This window comes from Oreochromis aureus, linkage group 3 (genome assembly GCF_013358895.1).
Source record: "Oreochromis aureus strain Israel breed Guangdong linkage group 3, ZZ_aureus, whole genome shotgun sequence".
NCBI classification, from domain to species: domain Eukaryota; kingdom Metazoa; phylum Chordata; class Actinopteri; order Cichliformes; family Cichlidae; genus Oreochromis; species Oreochromis aureus.
This window is the reverse complement of record NC_052944.1, coordinates 59,911,695-59,936,278: the sequence shown is the minus strand read 5'-3', so window position 1 is coordinate 59,936,278 and position 24,584 is coordinate 59,911,695. Positions and strand designations below refer to the sequence as shown.

Below are 24,584 nucleotides of genomic sequence, written 5' to 3'. Positions count from 1 at the left end.
GTCAAATCCACTCATTGGTTCAGTACGTTACAAAAAGAAATTATGGTCAAAGCTGTCATACTGATATTTAAAGTGCTTTTAGTTTTTTATTCCCTTGAAAGGGAGGAGTTGAAAGGTGGTTGCTGACCTACTGTTAATTACACGAGGGAAGATGTAGGTGCTTACCAGCGGAGGAATCTCCACTGTCAAGGTCTGAGCACTCCTTGCGACACTACACACACTATGTAACTATTTGAGAGTGGGGATGAATCAGTTTTTTGTATGAAGGTGCAGCTGCCACACCAGGTGCACAAAAAGGGGGGGGGCTTACTCCAGTCACATTTAACATTACTCATTAACCCTTTCAGAGCCTGTTACTGACAGCAGAGACTCAGTGATAGAGGGTTATTGGTAGTGTACATCCTGGACTCTCAGGACTAAAAGACACATTTACACTCACGTTCACACCTACAGGCAATTTCACCTCACTAATAGCATTTCTTTGGTGAATATGCATATTCCCAGGAAGATGATGGAATTGAAAAGAGTACACCTCTTCCTGTCAGGCAACAGTGTTAACCACTGTGCTGCCTGTCAGGGGAAGGTGCCTCTATTAATTTAGTAATACAGAAAATGTATATTTAAAAAAACAACAACAACAACAACAACCCCAAAACTTTGTTCTAATCTGCTGGCAGTTCCTTTACACTGCTATAATAACAGCTACTAGAAAACAGAATGAAGAGCACCTGTTCAACCTAATTTCATTTTGATTTAGTGGCAATAAAAGAGTTTTCACATCTCATTTATGAGGCTGTGGAACAGAAAACTTTAATGTTTAAATGAACCCATGTTTAAGACTTACAACACAGACTGAGAATTAAATGATCAATGCATTTATTTAGAGAGAAAACCATTTCTAACAACAGCAAGAGGAGTTTGCAGTTACAAATGCTCTGATTTAGACAGCTCCACAAATGCTCTCTCAAGGTAACTCATTTACAGCATCCAGGTTTCTTGCAGAAAGCAGAACAGAAGGTAAGATCACAGAGCCAAAGCATACAATACGTGCAAGTTTCAGAAGTGCCAATTCAATAATTGTTGTAAGTCTAACAATCAGATCACACAATTACCCACAGGTGAGTTAATCACCCCAAGTGCATGGACCTGAAGAGCAGGAAGCAGCAGGACCACCCCTTGAACACAAGGTGTGGTTACCTCACAGACACATACACATACAGGAAGACAGAAAGATGGACAAATGCATTGTTAAATGTGTTATTGTAGGGTCTTTACCTCACAACATAAACCATCTTAAAGCAATAGTTATTATGATTTGATGTTATATAAATAAAACTAAAATGAACTGAAGAACAAGAGATAAACTAAAATAAGGGAGTCTGTGCAGGAGGACAATTACATTTTTACTACTTTGTGAGATAAATCACACGAATATAGATTCTCTGCAGCATCAATACCTTGTTTTCTTCTTGCAGATTGTCTTTTTTGTCTTTGTTGCAATTTTTTTTAAAATGTTCTTTATGTATTTTTAATCCCTATTTAATCATCATTAGATTTCATATACTGTGAAAAGCCCCCTTTTTTAAATTAGTCAGATGCTGCCAACATCACCCCTTTCATGTGAAAGTGCAAGAGAAACACTGAGTTAACTTGTGTGACTGTATATCCTGATTGTCAGTTTCAGAATAAGTTAATCCAGAAAATTTATGAACAGAGCTTAAATGTGAATTCCTACCCTGAGAATTTCACATGTATATATGGTATAGTAGGACAAAAACTGCATATAACAGCCCATGTTCTGAAATATTGGGAAATGTTTGCCTTGTTACTGTGCAAAACATCAGCTGGTTCTGAAGGGTCAGGTGGGAAGTTTTTTTTTTCAGATATGATGAAACAAAATTCCTAAAGTGTGTACACAGATGATTTTGTTGCTGTAAGACCTGAGGTGTCGTTCATCAGCTGATATTGTGACACATTTTTTTAAAGGATTTCAAAATGTGTATTGTTCTCTAAAAGAGGTTTGCTCTTTGTGTTCTCAGATTACAGAATATTTGTCAGTTTGTCACTCACATGATTAATCACAGGATTTAAAAAAACAAACAAAAAAGAAAAGAAAACACAAAAAAGGTGATGCATCACCACCAATCGTTTGCAAGACATTCAATGAGTGGGAGAAGTTTTCTGATCAAACTTTGGTTGATGCTTAAAAAAAAATAGTCACAGGGATTTATGGATTTTTTTTTTATTTTAATTACTTGAGAGAAGGCCTCCTCTATGCTATTAGTTTATGTGACAGAAAAAAGGAAAGTCTTCTTGTTTCTCTGTGTTTTGGTAGCAGGATAGAGGTTTTATTATTTTTTGTTTTATTTGCACTGTGTATCAAAAAAGAAAAATTAAAATGAACACTGAAGTTGACAAAGCAATCTTCCCTAATATTTCAGCAATTGAAACCACTGATTTTTCTCATATGTTGCGATCTTGACCCGATTTTCACCAAAATAAAACTGATTACGTACTCCCTCTCCATTGGGGAAGACTAATGTTGTTGAGCACCAAATAGATGGTATTTATTTTTCTTTTATAGTTCTTTTTTCCAGTCGAATTTCTAGTTCTAGTTTAGTTTCCAATCTTCTTTTAATATAGTTGTATTTCTTTATTTGTGTGACTGTATTATTTAGTTTTATACATACTTCCTGATAAAATAAAAATAAATACATAAATAAATAATAGTAACTGAATGTTATTTAAATTACTGAATATTTTCTGTTTGCAAATTTTGTAAATAAAATAATGTATATCTTCCTTGTGTAGACTCTTTTGTTGTGTGAAAATTACCCAAAATGATTGTACCACACACAATGAATATATTGATAATAAAAACACCTCCAAATGTTTGATTTGATAAAGATTTCATGTGGGGTGCCTTTTCCTTTCATTTCTCCTCATTTGGCAACAAAATGTGTGGGTGTTCAGTTAACCTGTTTTCTGCTTTGAGGTGAGCAGGTATGTCGGGGTGGGCTGATCTTACAATGGTTAGAATTGCCACCTCAAAGTGAGAAGGGTTGTGCTGCGATTCTTAGGCTACGTCCACACTAGCCCAGATAGATTTGAAAACGGCATCCAGTGCAACTAACGTTTTCAATCATTTTCAAACGGTTGCGCATTCACACTGAAATGGCTGAAAACGCTTACATTCCTGTATTGCGCATGCGTGAAATCTAAGACCATTCAACCAGCGTCATTTCTGTCTGCCTTTTATTTACTTTCTGGCTCTTTGAAACGTCGTGGCAAAATGTCGAGGAAACCACCAAGTGTTTTTTAATGGACTGACATTGAGGTGGAGTTGTTGCTGCGAGTAACACAAAAGTACAAAGTTGCAAAAGCAAGTGAGAATTAAAGAAGTTGAAGAAAAGGTATCTGGAGCATGTAAAACATATTAATCCTAATTAGAGCTGGCAAAATTGAGAACAAAACAAAACAACTGCTGTACGATGCTGTCCGTAATTTTAGTTGAACTGCTCCATGACTGCATCATATGACTAAATTACGTCAGCGTTTTTGAAAGTCTGGGTTTTCGAGAGCGTTTTCAAAACACTGCATTTTCCTTGAGCAAAAATGCCGTCTCAGTGTGGACGGGAGGGCAAAATGGAGATAAAACGATGCGTTTTCAACTGAAAACGCATTAGTGTGGACGTAGCCTTAAGATAGCATAGTTTACTGAGGAGTTGTCACTGTCACTTAACACAGCTAACTGTTTCTTTTCAGGGTATGTTCAAAACTGTCTTTAGCAACTTTCCAGTAAGTTTTGCCTGAGATCGTTTACTGCTTTTATTTAAAAGAGTTAATGCTATAAGAATGTAGAATAGAACAGAACAGACTAGAATAGCCTTTTATTGTGATCGCATGTATACACTGTGTTTGTTAGCAGTCTGAATGACTGAGAGAAAGAAGCTCTTAGTAAGTCTGGAGGTGGGGGACCTGATTGACCTGTGGAGCCAACCATAGGGCAGCGGGTCATGCAGGTGGCGGTTGGGGTGCAAGGGGTCACCTGTGATGACCCTGGTTTTTGTGACACAGGAGGATCTGGTGATGGTCTCCAGGAGTGGCAGAGGGCAGGAAATAATTTTTTGGGTGGTGCTAATTACCCTCTGTATAGCCTTCCTATTCTCATTTGTGGCTTCTGTGTACAAAACACCCAGACTGTAGAAGAGCACGCTCTGCACTAAGGACCAGTAAAAGGCCAGCAGCAGCTTTGGGTCCAGGTTATTCTTCCTCAAGACATGGACGAGGACAGCCACTGCTGGGCCAGCTTTACCAGAGCGTTGGTGTTGTGGGTCCAGGTGAGATCAGCGGTGATGTTAGAGCTCAGAAACCTGAAGGTAGAGACAAATTCCACAGATTGGGACTGTTGGTGAGGAAGTCTTTGATCCATGAACAGGTGGCAGGGTGATCTGAAGGTGATCCAGTTTGGTGGTGAGGATGTCTGGAATGATGGTGTTGGACACTGAGCTGTAGTTGATGACAAGCATCCACCTCTGAAAGGTGATGGTGATAGCATGCTCCATGCACAGTTTGCTCCGCAAGCAAACTTGTTTCTGATGTGCTGAGAGACTATCCACTCTGTGAAACGTGTTTCATTTCTAAATTTTAGGAGCAGGACATTTCAGATCAGCTGTGGCTGCCTCAGAAGTCTGCTGTTTCTTTATTTTAAACCTCCACAGTAGCACAGAACCACCGATAGTAACAAGAAGGACAGCCGCAACAACAGCAGCAACAACAGCAGGAAAAACCATCATGATAGTTGGAGTTTCTTCCTCTGGAACAAAATGCATGTTTCCACCTCCATGTTCTCCATCTGCGATGGGCTGCTCAAACATGCTGTTATGGGTTTCACCTGCACAGAAAACATACATTTTTAGAGCAGAAACAGTGAGACACCAAAACAAGAATCCAATAAAAGTGTGTGTTCTGCAGGTGAGACTACTGAGAACAGCCTCAGTTACTCATCTGGAAAAAAGGATATTTTACAGCTGAAACAGGTAAAACATTTCAAATATACACAGCTAAAATATGTTTTAGCCAAAGTTAAAACCACCATAGTACTTCTAGTATCCATATGTGTGCAGAAGAGCCAACGCGTTCTCACTCCCCACTCTCAAAGCGTAATATTTTACGCTAGCTGACAAATCGTCAACATGTTACACTTCTGGGCACCCAACACGTCCCTAAATGACGAGATCGGAAAAATTAGGAAGCATGAGCACCATTTGGAATCAATCTACATTTTACTTCAATGCTTTGTAAAACGCTATTTAACGTCATTAAAGTGCTGGTTCAGGTTAGGCATAAGGTTAGGACTGGAACGTGTGTTACCGCAGGACCGTAATTCTACTGGATTTCACCCATAACCTGACATATAGCATAAGAATGCAGAAGGTCACCTTTCGCATTCCTCAGGAACGCCGCAGGGTGTGACAAATCGTCAGGATGTTACGCCTCGGGAGTGAGAACGGGCTGGAAGAGCACAGAGAAAATTCATGGAAGGAGGCCATGCAGAGGGTTGGTGTGACAGAGTAGGATAGTAAAGAGTAAATGAGACGGAGGCAGATGATTCTCTACTATGAAAAGAAGAATGCTCTGATGGTCTGAATTTACCCTTCAAACTTGCCATGGAAGAAGTGAGTTGAGTGGGTGAGTGATTTTACCCAAACACACATATTGGTTGTTCATTTACTATATCACACAAGTACAGAAAATTCTAGGTGTTCTTAAAGTGGGCAAGTGGTGCAATTTGCGGGCAGGGGAGAGACTCACCTGTGACTCTGAGGTTGATGAAGTGACTGATCTCAGTATGACCTCTGTTAAGGGATTTTGTGATTTTATGATGTTTTTCCTTTTTGATACATCTTCCTTTTTAATGTTTCATTTACTCAGTTCTCCTTATAATGTTCCATTTACTCATTTACTCATATGCTCCTGTTAAGAAAGGCTTGGAAAGCACATAGTGTTCACATATCTTTATGTTTTGTCTTTGCTTCTTCTCACACACATACACATGAGCCCTGCAGTAATCGCTGACTCCTGTGAAAGTCTCTTGCAGACACCCTTGGAAACAGGACCCAACTGGCTTCTGTTTTCCTCGAGATAGACAATACACTCACACACACACACACACACACTGTGTCCCATACATGCCCAGATTGTCTGTTACAGCCTGAAAAACAGGGAATGCTACGATGTATAAATAAAGCTGACTGCAAAGCCTCGGGGTGAGAATCACCCGATCACTCACCCGTGCGCACGTAGTTCTCTGAACAAAACTCTGACTGTTTCTGTATTCTTTCAATGTTTAAAAATGTCTTGCCACTGACAACCTCTTTTTCTTCTCACTGGGTTCCTCACTGCTATGTGACACTCATAAATCCCAGTGTCATTAAACGTGACATTCTTCAGGATCAGAGAAACGTCTCCATCCTTCATCTCCGGGTCCCTCAGCTTCACTCGGCCATGAAAAGATGGATGTTGGTAGTTTTCATAGGAGCGTTTGTTCCTGTAGAAGTAGACGTAGCCGTCTGTGTTCAGATCAGGTCTGCTCCACTTCAGCACTGAAATTATTTCATCTCTGGAAATCTGACACTGAAGACTGACATCATCTCCAAGCTTCGCCTGAACATCCAGCTGAAGAGCTGAAGGAAAGAAAAGAATCAGTAAGTATGAAGTTTATCTCGCTTATACAATATAAGTGATCTTTTTTTTTAAAGTTTTGGACTATTGCACAGTCTGGGTTTGGGGTGTCTGTCATCTGGACTCCCAGGATGACTTTGTGTGACATTGTGTGTTTAGCGATGGACACAATTGCTGGTGATCAATTTATTGAGTCCCTTTAGAAGCAAGTGGGTTCTACTTACTCTCTTAATTGTTATGGCAGCAATTAGAGTGAACTTAGTTTTTCACAACTGTTCCTTTAGCTTTTAAGTCTATTGATATACACTCCTAAGCATCCTCCTCTGACCCACTGACCATCTGCATGCTCCTTCACCACATCCTGAACTTCATCTTCCTCCACTCCTCCTGTCTGACAGCTCCATCTTCAACCTCCTTTGTCCAATAAGTCAACTTTCTCTCCTCTGCACATCTAAACCTTCTCAAACTTGCCTCTCTGACTTTGTCTCCAAACCTCTGATATACAGTGGCTTACAAAAGTATTCGGCTCTCTTGAACTGTCCCACATTTTGTCACATTACAGCCACAAAGATGAATCAATATTATTGGAATCCAACGTGAAAGACCAATACAAAGTGGTGTACACGTGAGAAGTGGAACGAAAATCATACATGATTCCAAACATTTTTTACAAATAAATAACTGCAAAGTGGGGTGAGCGTAATTATTCAGCCCCCTTTGGTCTGAGTGCAGTCAATTGCCCATAGACATTGCCTGATGAGTGCTAATGACTAAATAGAGTGCACCTGTGTGTAATCTAATGTCAGTACAAATACAGCTGCTCTGTGACGGCCTCAGAGGTTGTCTAAGAGAATATTGGGAGCAACAACACCATGAAGTCCAAAGAACACACCAGACAGGTCAGGGATAAAGTTATTGAGAAATTTAAAGCAGGCTTAGGCTACAAAAAGATTTCCCAAGCCTTGAACATCCCACCGAGCACTGTTCAAGCGATCATTCAGAAATGGAAGGAGTATGGCACAACTGTAAACCTACCAAGACAAGGCCGTCCACCTAAACTCACAGGCCGAACAAGGAGAGCGCTGATCAGAAATGCAGCCAAGAGGCCCATGGTGACTCTGGACGAGCTGCAGAGATCTACAGCTCAGGTGGGGGAATCTGTCCATAGGACAACTATTAGTTGTCAACTGCAAAAAGTTGGCCTTTATGGAGGAGTAGCAAGAAGAAAGCCATTGTTAACAGCAAACCATAAGAAGTCCCGTTTGCAGTTTGGACACAGCAAACATGTGGAAGAAGGTGCTCTGGTCAGATGAGACCAAAACGAAACTTTTTGGCCAAAATGCAAAACGCTATGTGTGGCGGAAAACTAACACTGCACATCACTCTGAACACACCATCCCCACTGTCAAATATGGTGGTGGCAGCATCATGCTCTGGGGGTGCTTCTCTTCAGCAGGGACAGGGAAGCTGGTCAGAGTTGATGGGAAGATGGATGGAGCCAAATACAGGGCAATCTTGGAAGAAAACCTCTTGGAGTCTGCAAAAGACTTGAGACTGTGGCGGAGATTCACCTTCCAGCAGGACAACGACCCTAAACATAAAGCCAGGGCAACAATGGAATGGTTTAAAACAAAACATATCCATGTGTTAGAATGGCCCAGTCAAAGTCCAGATCTAAATCCAATCGAGAATCTGTGGCAAGATCTGAAAACTGCTGTTCACAAACGCTGTCCATCTAATCTGACTGAGCTGGAGCTGTTTTGTAAAGAAGAATGGGCAAGGATTTCAGTCTCTAGATGTGCAAAGCTGGTAGAGACATACCCTAAAGGACTGGCAGCTGTAATTGCAGCAAAAGGTGGTTCTACAAAGTATCAACTCAGGGGGCTGAGTATTCATTCTAATCTTGTCAATCCTGGACAGTCCAAATAAAACCTTAACATTATCAGTTTGGCCTTCTGCCTTTTTTATGGAACCAGCTATAAGCCATACATCAAAGCAGGTCTCACAACCATCTTGTAGGACTATCATCTCACTCCTGCTGCTACCCTTCTTTCACAAGTCACCCCTGAAACCCTGCCTGCACTGTCTTCTTCATTTCGCTTGTTCACCATCCATTACTTTGGTCTGGTCTTTAAACTTGTTGGTACTCTTTACTTGCAGCTTCACTGTTACACCAGTTTCCCTCTCATTCATATACACATATTAAATAAAAATTTTCTTGTCAGTCTTTAGTTCTAAAGAATAAGAATATGAACAAATTTTGTTTCACTCACCTGTTGATTCCGCAATTAGGAAGAAACACAGGAGGACCTTAAGAAAAGCCATGTGTGAGAACATATTACACTGAAGTGGCTGCACACTAAACAGAAAGTTAGAGAGAGGAAGGGGGGTGGTTCAAAGAAAATGGAGTACTATTCTGATGGGCAATAGAAAGGGAAAGTTAGTCATTGCAACACACTTTCAACACACAAACACACTTTCTTACAAGCTTCCCTTCTACACACATGAGTATAAAACTATTGAGCCCCCCTGTGACCTTTGTCGGGGGTTTTTGACAGAACAAAGTGGAAAAAAAGAAACTAGTGCAGCTATCCAAATCTGACCTGCTTCACAAAGTGTGAAGAGTGTAAACTGCGAGTGAAAATACTTGTAAAAAATAAATATAACAAATAAAACCATTTATCAAATTACCTTTACACAATCAAATAAATCTGTCTCTAATTTACATGACAGTGTTCTCCATCTTCTCAGTTTAAAAAAAAAAAGTCATTGTAAAACCTTTACAAGTTTAGTTTCAGAATGACTAACCTGAAAAAAATTCCATCTTTACAACAATGAAAGCGAAAATGTCTTTCAGGTTAACATGATTACTTTAGATGAAACAAATTAACATAATTTCAGGAAAAACCAGCTGAGAACAAATGTTAACTGCTGGGCATTTCTGCCAATTCTCACCTCTGACAGTGCCGTTGGGCGGACTGCAGCATTGTCAGCTGGGACCCATCCTTGACTGATGCTTCAATCTATTAATCCCAGAAAATATTGGGGTGGTGGAGCAGCAGTAGAAACGTCTTCGTACCACTCCTCTCAAGCCTGCGTTAAGATCCTTCTTTTCCCCATGCCCTATTCTTCCTTCTGAGCCACAGCCAGAAGCTGCCTTGCACAGCTTATTGTGCAAGATCTTGGAGAGCTCGCCTTCTTTGGGGACCTGCAACAGCAAATGTTTTTTAACTCCAACTGAGTGAATGTTGCAGTAAAATATCAGCTGATGACTTCCACTGGCAAGTTGAGAGCTCTCCAGCCTGCCTGTGCACATATGGCTGTAAGTTCTGCATACCTTTCCCTCTTTCTCTCATGAGCAGCCTCTGTCTATTTTTCTTATGGGATAGTCAGCTTCATCATGAAAACCATTCTGGCAGTGACTGGCCATGGGCAAGGATGACATTGTGATCTCCACAAGGAATTTCAGCTAGTAATTAAGTTTGGCTGCCAGCTGTCGATCTACTCCAAGTGACAGGAGAGAACATCCCATCTTGGAAAGTGACTGTGCCTGTTGGGTCTGTGTTTCCACAAGCCCCACTGGTTTAGAGACTTATTCATCATGAAGAAATAATTAGAATATTATTTGGACACAGAAGGAATCCCATGTAGAAAATGATCCTGGTGTCCAAGTGTTTGGGACAAATGTCCATCCCAATGCTAGAAGAAGCTTTGTGCAGCCACCTGTCCCACATCTGGGCTTTTAACATGTTCCCTTGTTTGTAGAGCGAAATGTGTTTTTTCATCAGTGGAATCTTCGTGTTAATATTTAAGTACGTCTGAAGCTACTTGGGAAACAAAAATAAGGAGAAATAAAAAGCTGAATATTTCAGACATATATTTTAAATCTCTGTATATGAAGGTACATTTTTTCCATGGCTCCAATAAATATACTGGTTACTGATCCAAGAAACAGTCAGTTCAACTGTTACACTGTTTGATTTAAGGAGTTTTTTTTAAAAACAATATTTATTTCTATTACTCCCTGCGTTCATTGCCTTCACTTTTGTTTTTACAGAATCACAACTGACGGTGGTCTAACAGTCCAAATGGGTAAACGGTGCATATAGTTGTTAAGTGTGTGGTTGTAACCACCCATGCATGCAACACCTTACTCGCTTTGATCGCATTGTTAAATCCAGACATGTAAAGACAGGAAAGTGTGTGTGTGTGTGTGTGTGGGGGGGGGGGAACCTTACTGGATACAGACGCCCTCATAGTTTAGTTGTAGTTAGGTTATGACACTTATAAATAATTGTATGGTAAACTTTAGATATTAGCATTGGCTGATGATCAAAGTATCCAATTATTTTACTTGAATCTCTCCCTTCCTAATTATGTCCCGCCCTTATTTTCTTATTATGTAATTTTCACCTTCCTTTGTGTCTTCAATTCTGTTTTTCTCCACAGCTGGTGCTAACAGCAGAGAGGTGGTTACTGGGTGTTGCTTTTACTACTTGACGGTGGTGAAGCATCAGCAAATTATCATGTTGTTAATTTGACACATTTTGCTGCATTTATTTTATTTTTATTGTTTTGTGTATCAGCTCCATAGTTTCACTATTTCTTATTCATTAAACACTGTAGGGGAGGGTGCTGGATTGAGAGACCTTACTACAATACAATGTCAGTGATGAAAATGAACGAATGGGCTGCTTTACAGGCGGTTTGCAGCTGCCCTTCAATTGACCCATTGGCCCAAAAATGCGTCGTCCCACAAGGAAAATGTCCAGTATGCCAGATGACCAATGCAGCTCTCTGCTGTACGCTTTAATGGTTAAATGGATCCTGTTTAAAAGTTCAGAGCTCTAATTTGCAGCTGTCACCTTAGAAATGAACAGTGCACTGAGAGTGCACTCAGGTTAGCTTGATTAATTTTTAACGTTATATTTGTTTTTAATCACCATTTGATCATCGTTCGCAGAATGTCTCTGATTTTTAAAAATGACCCTTTATGTGCACACGGAGCCTAAAGCAGTGAACCTGGTTTAACATAAAGTTGATTACCACAAGAATGATTCGTATGATAAGTAAGGTAAGTGTTAGCTGACACAACAAAAGCCCGCCTGTGTTGAGCATCCTTCATAGTATATCCCTCTAGTCAGTAAAAACGTGCTCACATTTAACCTGTTTGCAGCTTAAGTTATATTAAATCCTATATTATATTATAATTTCATAATATTTTTGGTTTCAATAATTTCACAAAAAGCTCTTCAATGAGAGAGACTGGGTTTGAACCACCTGCTGGCCGTAGGCACAGATAAATGAGAACAAGTGCCGTACAATTTTTAGGGTATTACATAAATAAATGGGTACCCACCTTAGACCCCTGTGGACTGTATGGGTCACTAAAACGGAGATGTTGGTTTAAAACAAGTTGCTCTTCTTTTCTAACATGATCACCACCTCTTCCAAATATTTTATTCTTGTAAGCATATTTTATTCGAGTCACCCGTTTTTATTTTTTGTACATCAAAAACACATCTGAACATCTAAAACCTGAGGTAGAAAAAAACCAAAAGCCTCCTTCCCTAATATTCCCCTTTACTCTTTGAATGGAGGAAGAATTTTCTTCACTTATTGTCAAAATTTGGTTGAACACTCAGCAAATATGTGTCAGTATTGTCTCTGCAAAATAATAAATATTCTTATTTCAAATATTTAGATTCCACAACAGGCACTCCTTTACACCATTTAATGATTTATTTATTATGCAGTGTATTTTCATGTGCAGATAACAGCAGAAAATAAAATCTGGTGCTTAATATACATGTTTGTTTGTTTTTCAAAGCAGCAAGTTACACTTGATTTTACAATGTAAAGAAACGTTGTACTTGACTGTGTAATCATAATCTGCATAATAATGGTTCATGGCAAACTGAACAATCAGACTCCATATAAACACACTGATGACATACAAACAAGCAGTTATCAGAAACTCCACAGGTTTTTTTTAATCAAAATGATCTGAATAATCATAGTTTCACTTTGTTTTTAAAAATTTTTGTTCTAAGATTATGTGAGGTCTGTATCAAGACGGGTTGTCATGCTAATTTTTTTTTAACCATCCGCAAATGGAGAGGAAAAATCAAAAGGAATAAATTTAATTAATCTAGTAATAAGGATAACGATCATATCAATAACACCCCTACCGCTATGTTACCATTTTAATAATAATAAATGTTAATAAATTACTGCTACTACTACTACTAATAATAATAACAACAATAGTAATAATGATTAAGCCTGTCAAGTCTCTCCTGAAAAACAGTGTAAAATTTTGTTTTATTCAAATCTGTAAAAAAAATCGCAGTAAAATAAATAAACAAACATACAAATAAAACAACAACAACAACAAATATTTGAAATACTTTAACGTCTCTAGTTTCTTTACATATGCATTGATATTGCATGTGTGCAGATCAGACAATCTGGTATAAATAAGAAAATTATAGCCGATTTTTCTTTCTTTTTTTCCCCCTTCAGTGCTTGAGGTAAAATTTCATCATACATTCAGCAACCTGCAAACACATACATGTACAGTGGAATGTGGAATGTAAAGTATGGTTGTGTAAGTAATTCAGGTCAGTAAGATCTCGTTTAGTCTACGCTCACAATACCTAATAATAAAAACACTAAACCGAGAGAAAGGGTTTCAACGATCAGATCACCCAATATGAGCAGCACTTGGTTAAAGTGGGGAGAAAGAACTCCCTTTTAACAGGGAGGCGCCTCCGCCACACCCACACTCAAAAAAGACATATTATTACTTCTACTTTTGGTTAGAAAAAAGAAGATAAACATTTGGCTCATTAGACTTTTAAGAAAACATGAATTCAATCTAATTTAACAGTGATGTTAATTCACTGAGCAGTTTCCTACTATTTTTTTTTCTTTTCCTAATTTTTTAACTCAATAAGTCGGCTCAGCTTGACTCAGTTTTTAGGGTTTTCCATTAGGTGGTAGTCTCTGGTACCAGGTACTTCATGAGTGAACTAAGTGAGACGATCCAAAAATGTGACATCAACAGTGAGCCGGCAACGAGGGAAACAGCAGCACAAAAAACACCATGGTCCCTAAATTTGACAAAAAGCCACAGACCAAGCAGCAAGTATATCACCTTCTCAACATTCTGATGTTTGGCTGCATTGTTTTAACCATCGCTCGCATGTCAGGTGGTACTCAATTATAAACGCAAACAACCAAAACCAAGCAGATCTAAATAGAGCAGGTTTTAAGTGGAAATGGGTATTTGTAGCTGACTTAAGGCCCTGAAGACCTTAGTAACCTCCTGATGTATCCACCATACCACCACCTTTACAGAGGTGTAGAACGTTTACCGGCCTCAGTAGACTTTTAATTTCCACTTACAGTTTTGAGGTAAATGTTGCTAAAACATCTGCAAACATATTTTCAGTGTTTCAGCTGTGTTTTTTTTCCTTTTTTTTGTTTAAATCAAAATGTAAAATAAAAATATAAATAAAAAAATAATAAACAAATAAAAAAACTGGGTAGATGAAACATCTGATTCCATGTGACAATGTGAAACAGGAAGTGAGGTAGTTTTGAAATTATCACCCTCAGTGTCTGAAATTCAATACATCTACTTGATTTGACATTTATGGACAGCAGTGTGGTGTACTTGATAAATGTAGTTACTGAGGTGTCAGTGTTTAATCTTTCCTCAACCCTTTACTTTCTGTTTCGGTCAAATTTGACCTTTTCTGACATTTTACAACAGTCTGAACAACACATCACCCCCACCCTCAAATCTCCATGGATATCCACTGAAGTCACACACTACTTACAAGATACTTCTTTCTCACTTACAAATCCCTCAGTACTTGTCAGACCTGCTGCACCCACAAACACAGTCTCGGATGCCATGGATCTGCTTTCACTCTCTCTCTCTCTCTTGCACCAGCCTCCATACTTTTATGGACAGAGCATTCATTGTGGTTGTCCACACCCTCTGGAATTGCACTTAACAACACCCCATCTTTCTATGTTTTTCTTTTTAATGTGTTACACAAAGTTGTTATCATCATTTGTATTATTATAATTTCATGCAATTGGCAGTCCCTGGCTCAAATCCTGGCTGTGGCCTTTTTGTATAGATTTTCTTGGTACTCTGGATGCCTCAAAGTCTAAACACATACATGTCAGTTAAGTTAGTAATTCTAAAGCATCCATGTATATGAAGTAGATAAAATGGTTGAAGTACACAGAATAAAGTGCTGTGTGGATGCATAGTTCATTTGCAATTAGAGTAATGCTTTGCTTTTTAAATTTAAGTACATTACATGCCTATCTGCTGATGTTTGTGGTCTTTGCACCTGCAAGCACAAATACCCACATTGTAAGAAAATAGAATCCAACAAATTAGAATCAAGTTTTTCTGATCCAACTGAGATTTGTAGACCTTAAGAGGAAACAGGATGGCTGTAAGTTTATAAAGTCAATTATGGTGTCATTTCCATACATGCAAATGTGTGCAAATACCACACATACAAGGTTACCTACCACTGCTTTGAATGGACAGACTAGCTTGCAATAAGCAAGGTTTGTGCTCTAAGTGTATATATTTAACTAGTATTAATAATTATAAATGTAGATATGAGGATATTTTAATGACAGATATATGAGGACAGTGTTTAATGGTTTTAGTGGTTACAAGTTATCATCAAATAAAAAAACAGTTTGTGATCTTATCATTTTCGCTTTCAATTAAATATATTGTAATCTTTTTGGCTGCTGTTTGTTATCAACAGAACTTCCTACTGATCTTTCCTCAGTAGGAACCTTAACTAAATGCTGCTTCTTAAGGAGCAACACTAACAAACTAGCAGCTGCAGCAACTGCAGCAACTGCAGCAACACCAGCAACACCAGCAACAACGAGGATAGTCTGTGTTTCAACCTGTTCAACCTCAGTGTTTTCATCAGCATCTTCTCTTTCCATGATGTGCTCCTCCAACATGTTTTTATGCACTTTACCTGCAGAGCAAAGATTAGCTGTCAGAGAAGAAGAAGCCTTCAGACATGTCAGCTTTAAAGTGTTCAGCAGGAGAACGGCTTCAGTCAGCTACAGTTAAGGAGATATCAGGGTACATAAAGTTTGTTTGATGGCCATATACAGACACAGTTTTACAGTTTTTCTCAGTCGCTTTGGTGCGTTTCTCAGAACACCATCAACATTTGCACAGCAGTTAGTGCATTTCCCAAAACAATTAGTGCAAACTGCAAAACCTAGTGGATAGCCTGCAAAAGCACGTCACATGCACAGAATTGATTATCCATACCGCAAAAGCAAGTATCCATGTCAATGAAACTGCCAGTGCCATCAAAATGAAAAGTCTTGACACCATCTGTATGAACAAGATAGTCAAATGGCATTGTCATGTTTCCACTATGACAGTTTATAATTTCAGTGTTTCCCATTGCAAAAACAATTGGTGACACCTGAAAATGCTGACGACAGCACTATGGCCTACCTGTACAGCCATCTGAAATGTGCAGTGAAGTCACTGTAGATGTTATGGGAGTCTTGGGAGTAACTGAGACAGACACTGAATACGACGTTTCACATTTCCATTGTGTAGAAGTGTTTGTAATCCTACAGAATTGTGCAAAAGAAAAATATGCTACAGTCACTTGTTCACTGTAGAATACATGTAAACATAAAATCACCCATTTGGTAGAGCTGTGCACTAATGTGAACAATAAACAGCACATGTAACAGTACAGTAAATCATTCTGGCACATCCAGACGTTCCTGTCTGTCTGGCCACATATTTTCATCTACATCACAACAGATGTTATCCTCGCAATGCAGCGAGGAAAGTATCTCCTGGAGTGGCGAATCCATCCTCTGCAGGACCCTGCTGTGATGTCGTCACATGCTGCATCCATGGCTGCTAGCAGGGCCATTTGCTCATGTGGATGCCGGTCATAAACTTACAACTGAACTTTCACGCCTCCTCATGAGTGACAGCTGTAATTCACCTGAGATCAATTGTTCAATTTCGGAGCCATTTCCAGGAAAAATGATACAGAAAGGTATAGGATTTGCTTGACAGATGGCCAATATTTGGCATGTGATAACTAGTTCAACAATTTTGTGTGTGATGACTCAAGCAATGGATGTATGACTATTAGTTTTATTGGGAACGACTATTCAGCATCCATAGGTATGATTACTTTTGACTGACATGACATAAGCAAATGGAAATGTCAGGAAGCAGCAGGGAAATGTATGGAAGCAACTGATTCATGTCCAAGATCATTTGCAGTTTGTTCAGAGAGGGGAGAAATTGCTACTATGATGTGCACAAATGACTGAGTGTTGTGGAGGCTGAACTAATAGTTATGAGAATTTCAATTCTGATCTGAGAAACGCACCAAAGCGACTGAGAAAAACTGTAATCTCTATGTTATCAGCAAGCTACAACTTTACCCTTTACTTAGATTGAAATAGTAAACAATGCTACCTTTGTGCATGTCGGTTATCCATTTTCTGTATTAAAGCCACTCACAGCAGAGTGAGAAGCTAAGCATGTTTCATCTGACATTTACACCAAATGCCTTTACTGACTAAAGCTCAAAGGGAGTTTGTGTCTCCAGCTGGACTTGAACTTGCTAAGTGAACATGCTAACCACAACAATATGGACGCACTCCACTTGCTTTGGGTGTGACAAACTCACCTGTGACTGTGAGGCGGATGAAGTGACTGATCTCAGTGTGACCTCTTTTACTTCTCCCAGACTTCCTCACTGCTACGTGACACTCATAAATCCCAGTGTCATTAAATGTTACATTCTTCAGGGTCACAGAAACGTCTCCGTCCTTCATCTCCGGGTCCCTCAGCTTCACTCGGCCATGAAAAGATGGATGTTGGTAGTTTTCATAGGAGCGCTTGTTCCTGTAGAAGTAGACGTAGCCGTCTGTGTTCAGGTCAGGTCTGCTCCACTTCAGCACTGAGATTATTTCATCTGTGGTAATCTGACACTGGAGAGTGACGTCAGCTCCAAGCTTCGCCTGAACATCCTGCTGCAGAGCTGAATACAAGAATTTTTTTTTTCTTAATGCAAGATGATTTGTTCTATGCAACTTGCATTAAAACATGAATTTTTGTTTTTAAACAAACAACAGTTGAGAGACAACTCACTGAATACAGTTTAAAGTAAAAGTCTGATCACATCTCAGGGGGGGACAATATTTGGTAATTAGGACTCTCTGCTTATGCAGTAGTGTGCTGCAACTGGGGGGGGTTCAAAGCAGAATATTGATAAGCTCATAGGGCTACCGGAGCGACGCTGGGCAAAGGACTGAAAATTCCTGATAAGTGGTAAAAGGGCTACTTCTTATACTATGTTTTATGTTATAATTCTTGCATTCTTTATACCACCCTTATCCAACCATTTATACAAGCACTTCTTCTAGGCTTCTACCTAAGTGCTTTCCATCTAACGCTCATACTCCAATGAATGGATCAGAGAACCCATGATTCAATATCTTGCGCAAGGACACCCTGGCATGCAGACTGAAGCAGCCAGGGATTAAACCACTAACCCACTCAATCTCCTGAGCTACAGCCACACCAAGAAACAGCAACCAAAAATAATATTGTCGGGAACTCACAGTGCCCAAGACAAAGTTAAAGTGATGTTGAATTTTCATCTAAATCATCATTATGGTTCAGATCAAAATGAAGCATCTGCAATTATCACATTAACAAAAAAATGAGACTACACAGTGTAATGATAATGACACTAAATCATAGCCGTCCTGTTACAACTGATTGATGATCTGTTTATAGCAGAGTAGGTGACAACAGTGAGGTTGAAAAGTCATTGATTTGTAGCAGACTTAAATAAAGACTATTGCCACTTGGACCATGTCTCAGTGGCACCATGACAATTTTAGTTTTCGAAACTGAAAAGTCAGTGTTGACTTTTCTGTTCAACACTGAAAAGTCACCAATTTATAGTTGACAGAGAGATCTCCTGTCTTCCTCCTACCTCCAGCTTGTTTCTGCTGGAGGTTTCTTCCTGTTAAATGGGAGTTTTTCCTTCCCACTGTCCCTTAAATGCCTACTCATAGATGGTCATGTGATTGTAGGGCCTACCTTACAATATAAAGCACCTTGAAGCGATTGTTGTTGTGACATGGCGCTGTATACATAAAATTTGAATTAAAGCAATTGATTTAATAAATTTTAGGTTCTTTGCCCAATGTTGATCTAGTTTCAACTAATGTTTGCTATATTGGTGTATATTAATTTTACACTATGAAATCTGCCATCAGTGGGAGGAGAAATGCCTCTACACGATTAATTCAATCAGTAGGATCACTCTATCAGTGTGTGAATGGGTGGATGACTGGATGTGTAAAGTGCTTTGGGGTCCTTAGGGACTAGTAAAGCGCTATACAAATACAGGCCATTTACCATTTCAGATCATTACTGAAACAAAGTCCTGGTTACTTTTCTTAAATAATTTGTTACACTATCGTTGCATTAATTTCACATGGCTTCATAAAATGAAAAATATTGTCCCATAATAACCAGATAACCATATAATTGACACCAACTCTTTACCAATAACCTTCTTAAATGAATTAAATGAAGCTCACCTCCCTTAAAGATTTTAGCACTGATTTTCTGGTTTAAAAAAATAAGAAAGACTCACCTGCAGATATAGACATTAATGACAAAAACAGGAGAAATCTGACAGAAGCCATCTATGGCAGGTGAGGGGAGAGAGGAGTGGCAGCTGCCTGACCTGAACAGAAAGTAGAGGGCTTACAGTGCATACCAACCCTTTCATAGCGAGGGGTGGGTCATTGAGAAAGCGAAACAGAAACACACTCACTTAAAACAATATGTTTAAACATTACACATTACATGAACTCAAATATCAACAAATACTAGAATCTTCCATGCCATGAAATCCACAGGAAGAGAATAATTAAGATCAGGAATGTGATGAGTTCACAGTTGCATGTTTGCCCAGGTGGTTTGAGAAAGTCAAAGTCAAAGTATGTGTTAGAGTATATACTTAATGCAAAATTTAGACTAAATCATACCTCCATTGGTATTGACTCTGGATTTATCAGTAAACAGTGTTAGGGTTGACATATAGAGCAGCGGTGAAACAAAGAGTTTCTTTGATCTTCATTGATTTTCTCTGCATCTCAACAGACTGTTTCAGGAAAATGAATGCTGATCCAGTTCTTCAAAGCTTCGGTTGTATCAGAACAGACACAATACAAAGCACTGCCCTTTCTTACAAATCATCGTCTCATTTCAGATTTAATTCTGTAATGATTCAAAGTTGTGGACAGTTTAATCTGCCAATAAAATACATTTCAGGTTCAGACAGTCATGTTTCTTAACAGAAATCACTGATGAGGATCTCAAAGTTATCAGAGAAATGTACGATGTGGTATGACGTGACGTAAAGATATGTAAGATATGTTAACCGGTTCAGAGTTTCTTGTTAAGGCAGCTGCAATTTCCATTTAAGGAGCCCCGGTAATGTCTGCTGCCTTTTTGGATCTTGAGCCTGATTAAACCAACCAAACGGAGCTCTGCTGTAAAGTTACAGCAGCGCAAACTGTGCGTCACTCTGGACCATGCCTGAATCCAGCTACTGGGGCATATAAATGCCTTTATGTTTGGTCCTGATGCCTCCAAGTCTGGAACTGCAGGTGCTAGAATGCAGATCGGAAACGTGTTCAGTTACATTTGTTGGATAATTACCACCAATAACTTTCAATCAGTAAAGACTAAAGTCATCCAGTCCAGGTTTCCTTCATTCTTGATCAGGGTCAGACCTGAACGCACTGAGCAGCAGAATCAAATTAATGTTCCAGCTCTTATTTATTTATATCTGAAATAAACGATCGCACTGCTTGTTCACAGCTGCTGGTGGGCTCATGTCTGCTTTAGAAGTAAGCTGTCCTCTGTAATGTTTCACTCTAAACCAGGCGGCGCTCAAACAGCACATTACTGGCAGAGAAAGAGGAAAACAAAACGCCCACTTTTCATGTGACTGCGCAAAAACAGTTTTAAATCCTCAAGCGTTTCTTATTAAACTCTAAGGTTTTATGGAGCCAGCAAACAAAAAAAGAGAACATATTCAACCTTCTCCGGAGTTACTCCACACTCCGTGTCAGTAACTGTTTATGTGCAGTACCACGCGGTCACTTACAAACTTGTTTACATTTTAAATATGAAGAAAACTCCTGTGTGACACTGCTGGAGTCTAAACGAGTGAACACTCACATGCAGACACAGACGGTGACTCCAGCAGAGACGCTCAAATGTCCCAGCGGCCATTTCCGCCTCATTGGTCTGCTGATCCGACTCTTCGGAGTTCGCTAAATATCCAAAGGATGGCGAGATTTCCCGAGAACAGGACATCCCAGTTTAATCCTTACAGGGTAAGGGTACAGTGTGAAAATGAAGCAGAGTTTTCGAGTGTGGTGACAGGTGCGTTTGTTCTGAGCATCGCGCTCTGACAACTGTTTGTGTCTTGAAGAGGAGCAAAAACAGTCTGAGGGTGGGATCAGAAACACGTGCGTAATAACGAGGAGGCTCAAGTGACCGAAATAAACGTCTGGCAGGCTCCGTGCTTCAGAGCTGATCAAGAATCAAAAATATTCTGTTTTAAGCGGATCTCCTGTAACTGTAACTCATTTATATGGGATTGCAGCATTTCTATTTCACCACATGCTCCCGTGTGACACTGAGGTCACGCCCACACACTCCCGCAGGTTTGAGCTGTGGCTCTTAGCCGTTAAATTTACATAAATCAGTCAATAACCGATCGTATCATCAGGACTCCATCAGTAGATCACAAAGCCTCTCAGACTCATCTTCATCTCTGCTTGTATCTTCGTCATAATCGCACCTCTGCTGCACGTGGACGTCTTCTCTTCTTCAACTGTCTCTGATTCTCTGCTGTCCTGCAATAACATGTTGATCACATATGAGCTCATCAAGGTAACTTTTATTGTGAAGCAAGTTCCTGTACTTGCTTCACAATAAAAGCCTCAGTACGACATGCAACAGAACTTTTTGCAAAAATGGCTTTTAATTTGTAACCGATACCGGAAGTGCTGTAACTGTACATATTTGCTGGATATAGTTTGTAGCTACTTTCAGCTGCTCAAAATAAAAAATAAAACAATTATATGAAGTCAGTCTTCAGTCCCCGTTTATGTGCTTTTTTCCTTCTTAGCTACTCGAAATGTTCTTTTGTTATCAAAAAATAATCAAAGCACTTCAAATTTCAACACAACAGCTTTGACTTTATCTTTTTGTTTGAAAGTGTGACCCGTCAGCACAGCAGTTGTAATGCAAACACCAATTTTGAAAACACAACTTTATTTTTAATTAATTTATTTGTATTTACTTGTATTATGAGTATGAGTCTGTGGTGTGGGAGAGAGTCCTGTAACTCTCTGTCTGCAAAATACAGTATATAATGACCAATGTTGGGCAATTAATTATATAGTTACTTCTTCAAAAAAAAAAATAGAGTTTTGCAAAAAACAAAGTTTTTTGCAGCTGTTTACCTAAAAATGCAGCCAATGCAGTTTTTTAAACAAACATTTCAAAATATTAACAAAACAATCAGCTGTTCTGCATCAAATTTGATGCCACACAAAATATTTGTGCCACTCCAAAAAATAATTTCTGTCCACTATGAGATAAACGTCTCAAATCTCTCACATCTCAAAACACCGCCGTCACTCCTAAAACTTCCTCCCGTTTCTTAACATCTAAATGCCACGTTGCCATACCATTTTTTGATTGGTCCATTGTACATTTTTCGATCAATAAGAAAGGGTGGGTTTTTTTTTTTTTTTGGTTTCGTTTTTGCTCACAGACCGAGAGCGCTTCGAGCGTTTTCCTTATAAAACGCCGTTTTTACCGTTTCTTCCCGCAGTAAATATAAACAACGACAGTATTCAGGAAGAAAACCAAACATTGCATATATTTTTTATCATAACTCTGGTTTTACGTGGCCTATCAACACAATTTAAAAACTGGTATAAAGTCCACACTTTTTCAGTCAATTGTTCCGTCTGTCCTGCTCACATCTCCAATGGTTGTACACCTTGTCATTAACGTGGCTTCTCTCCTCATCAGCCACGCCGCTTTGCTAGCTAAAACACCGGTGTCGGCACATAAGAACGCTGTCATAGCCTGTCAACGACGTTGATTAGCTGCATATATAAGAAAGTGAATCGCGTGATTGGCTGGACTATGGGATAAGGTGGCATCGTTCTAATCCCATACAGGAGCAGCCAGTCACTTACTAACACTGCAAAACAGAATTGTTAAAGTTTTAATTTTAATTTCAATTCAGGTTAGATTTTTTTGTGCGCAACGCAGATTTTTTGTGTGCAGAGACCGTGCCAGCAGTGCGCAATTGCGCAGCTTAGAGGGAACATTGGTGGGAGGTATTATCCAACATTGTCTTTATCCTGGACAACATTCACCGCTCTGACAGGGAGTCCAGTGCTGGTGGTGCTGCTGGTGTAAATGATGGTAAATGGACTTATTCTTATATAGCGCTTTTCTACTCTCCTGGAGCACTCAAAGCACTTTATACAACATGTCTCATTCACCCATATAGACGTATATCAATTAACGGGAGATCAAAACAGCAGCCATCACAGCAATGATGATTAGATAAGCAACAACAACAGCAGCTGCCAGTCCAAAGTGTCCTCTGCTGACTCCACCCTCCTCCTCTCTGTCTGCTGTGTGTCCTTGTGGTGGACCTGCAGATTAGATGTGAGATGTCAGCTGTCAGGCAGGTCATGACATATACTACTAATGTATATTATAAAATCCCTTTCTGAAGTAAAAGAGAATTCACCATAAAATTTTTTAATGATCATAGAAAGCAAGCAATGTGTCAGAAAGTCAGTGGCATTAAAGACTGATGCTCAGCATCAATCAACACCATCTGTTTATCTTTCATAAATGTGTTCACAAGCTTTGAGTTGATATTTTGAGATTGTGGATTGCAAAAGGAGACAAGCACCAAATAAATAAAGATCTGATGTTTCTATCAAAGCTTTTTATCACAAAACTACCCTCTACTGACTCACCTGGAGGAACAACACTCAAGGTGATGGTACTAATCCTGTGGTTTGTTCCTCTCCTGAAGATGCGACACTCGTATGTTCCAGTGTCGTTAAATGTCACATTCTTCAGAATCAAAGACACGTCTCCATCCTTCATCTGTCTGTCCTGCAGATCCACCCGGTTCTTAAAAGCTGGATGCTGGTTGTCTGGAACAAAAACCTCATCTCTGTACAAAAGGGCATACTCTTGCTTCAGGTCAGCTCTGCTCCACTGAACAGCCAAGACCTGCTCATTATTAGCTGGAACTTGACATGGCAGCGAGATGTTCTGCCCAGACTCAGCTGTGATGGTTGTCTGGCCTAAAAGGGGAAACACAAATATACAGAACAAGTGAAGTAAAAATACAGAACAAGTCATTCAAAATATAAGACTTGTTGGCAATTGAGCGGGGATTAATTAACATCAATTTAACACTGCGACCCACCGGTACAGGGGTAGAGTTGCCAGGAACGCTCCACACTATGCGGTAAGCCGCGCAGCAAAACAGGGTTCCTGCCGTGATGAGGCTTGGCTATCCATGCTTTCAGGTGACAGCCTGGGTGTTAAACACAGTCGGTTGTTGGGATTAATCCAGCTCCGACAAGTCTTAGGCGAATCTTAGCGGTAGCAACCTACGAATAAAGCCCCCGAAGGTCCACCTCTTCCCGAAGACAACGGAGCAGGACAAGAAGGCTCTCGTCCCCCACTTCCTCCG

The 24,584-nt window shown here is 39.5% G+C and overlaps 2 protein-coding genes and 1 long non-coding RNA gene across 4 annotated transcripts; all 3 read right to left on the bottom strand.

Annotated features, from left to right (window-relative positions):
* Positions 1 to 849: 849 nt before the first annotated feature.
* Positions 850 to 9,047, bottom strand: LOC120436598 (myelin-oligodendrocyte glycoprotein-like). Of its 2 annotated transcripts, XR_005610563.1 has the most exons (3): positions 8,958 to 9,032; positions 5,815 to 6,686; positions 850 to 4,894 (listed from the first exon to the last, which is right to left on the bottom strand). XR_005610563.1 is itself a non-coding variant. In XM_039607577.1 (2 exons), the coding sequence occupies exons 1-2, from the start codon at positions 9,019 to 9,021 to the stop codon at positions 6,343 to 6,345; spliced, it is 408 nt and encodes a 135-aa protein (XP_039463511.1). In that variant the 5' UTR covers positions 9,022 to 9,047; the 3' UTR covers positions 5,474 to 6,342. The 2 variants fall into 2 exon arrangements, 1 of the variants encoding a protein (XP_039463511.1); XM_039607577.1 differs by lacking the exon at positions 850 to 4,894 and having other exon boundaries at positions 5,474 to 6,686; positions 8,958 to 9,047.
* Positions 9,048 to 12,404: 3,357 nt separating this feature from the next.
* On the bottom strand, positions 12,405 to 21,907 carry LOC120436022 (sodium channel subunit beta-3-like). The gene is made up of 4 exons (XM_039606267.1): positions 21,011 to 21,907; positions 19,413 to 19,505; positions 17,427 to 17,780; positions 12,405 to 15,719 (listed from the first exon to the last, which is right to left on the bottom strand). Exons 2-4 carry the CDS (start codon positions 19,462 to 19,464, stop codon positions 15,451 to 15,453), a joined length of 675 nt encoding a protein of 224 aa, XP_039462201.1. The 5' UTR covers positions 19,465 to 19,505; positions 21,011 to 21,907; the 3' UTR covers positions 12,405 to 15,450.
* Positions 21,908 to 23,158: 1,251 nt separating this feature from the next.
* On the bottom strand, positions 23,159 to 24,431 carry LOC120436028. Its single transcript, XR_005610063.1, has 3 exons — positions 24,315 to 24,431; positions 23,854 to 24,189; positions 23,159 to 23,520 (listed from the first exon to the last, which is right to left on the bottom strand). It is a non-coding gene; the product is annotated as an uncharacterized LOC120436028 (long non-coding RNA).
* Between the last annotated feature and the right edge of the window lie 153 nt (positions 24,432 to 24,584).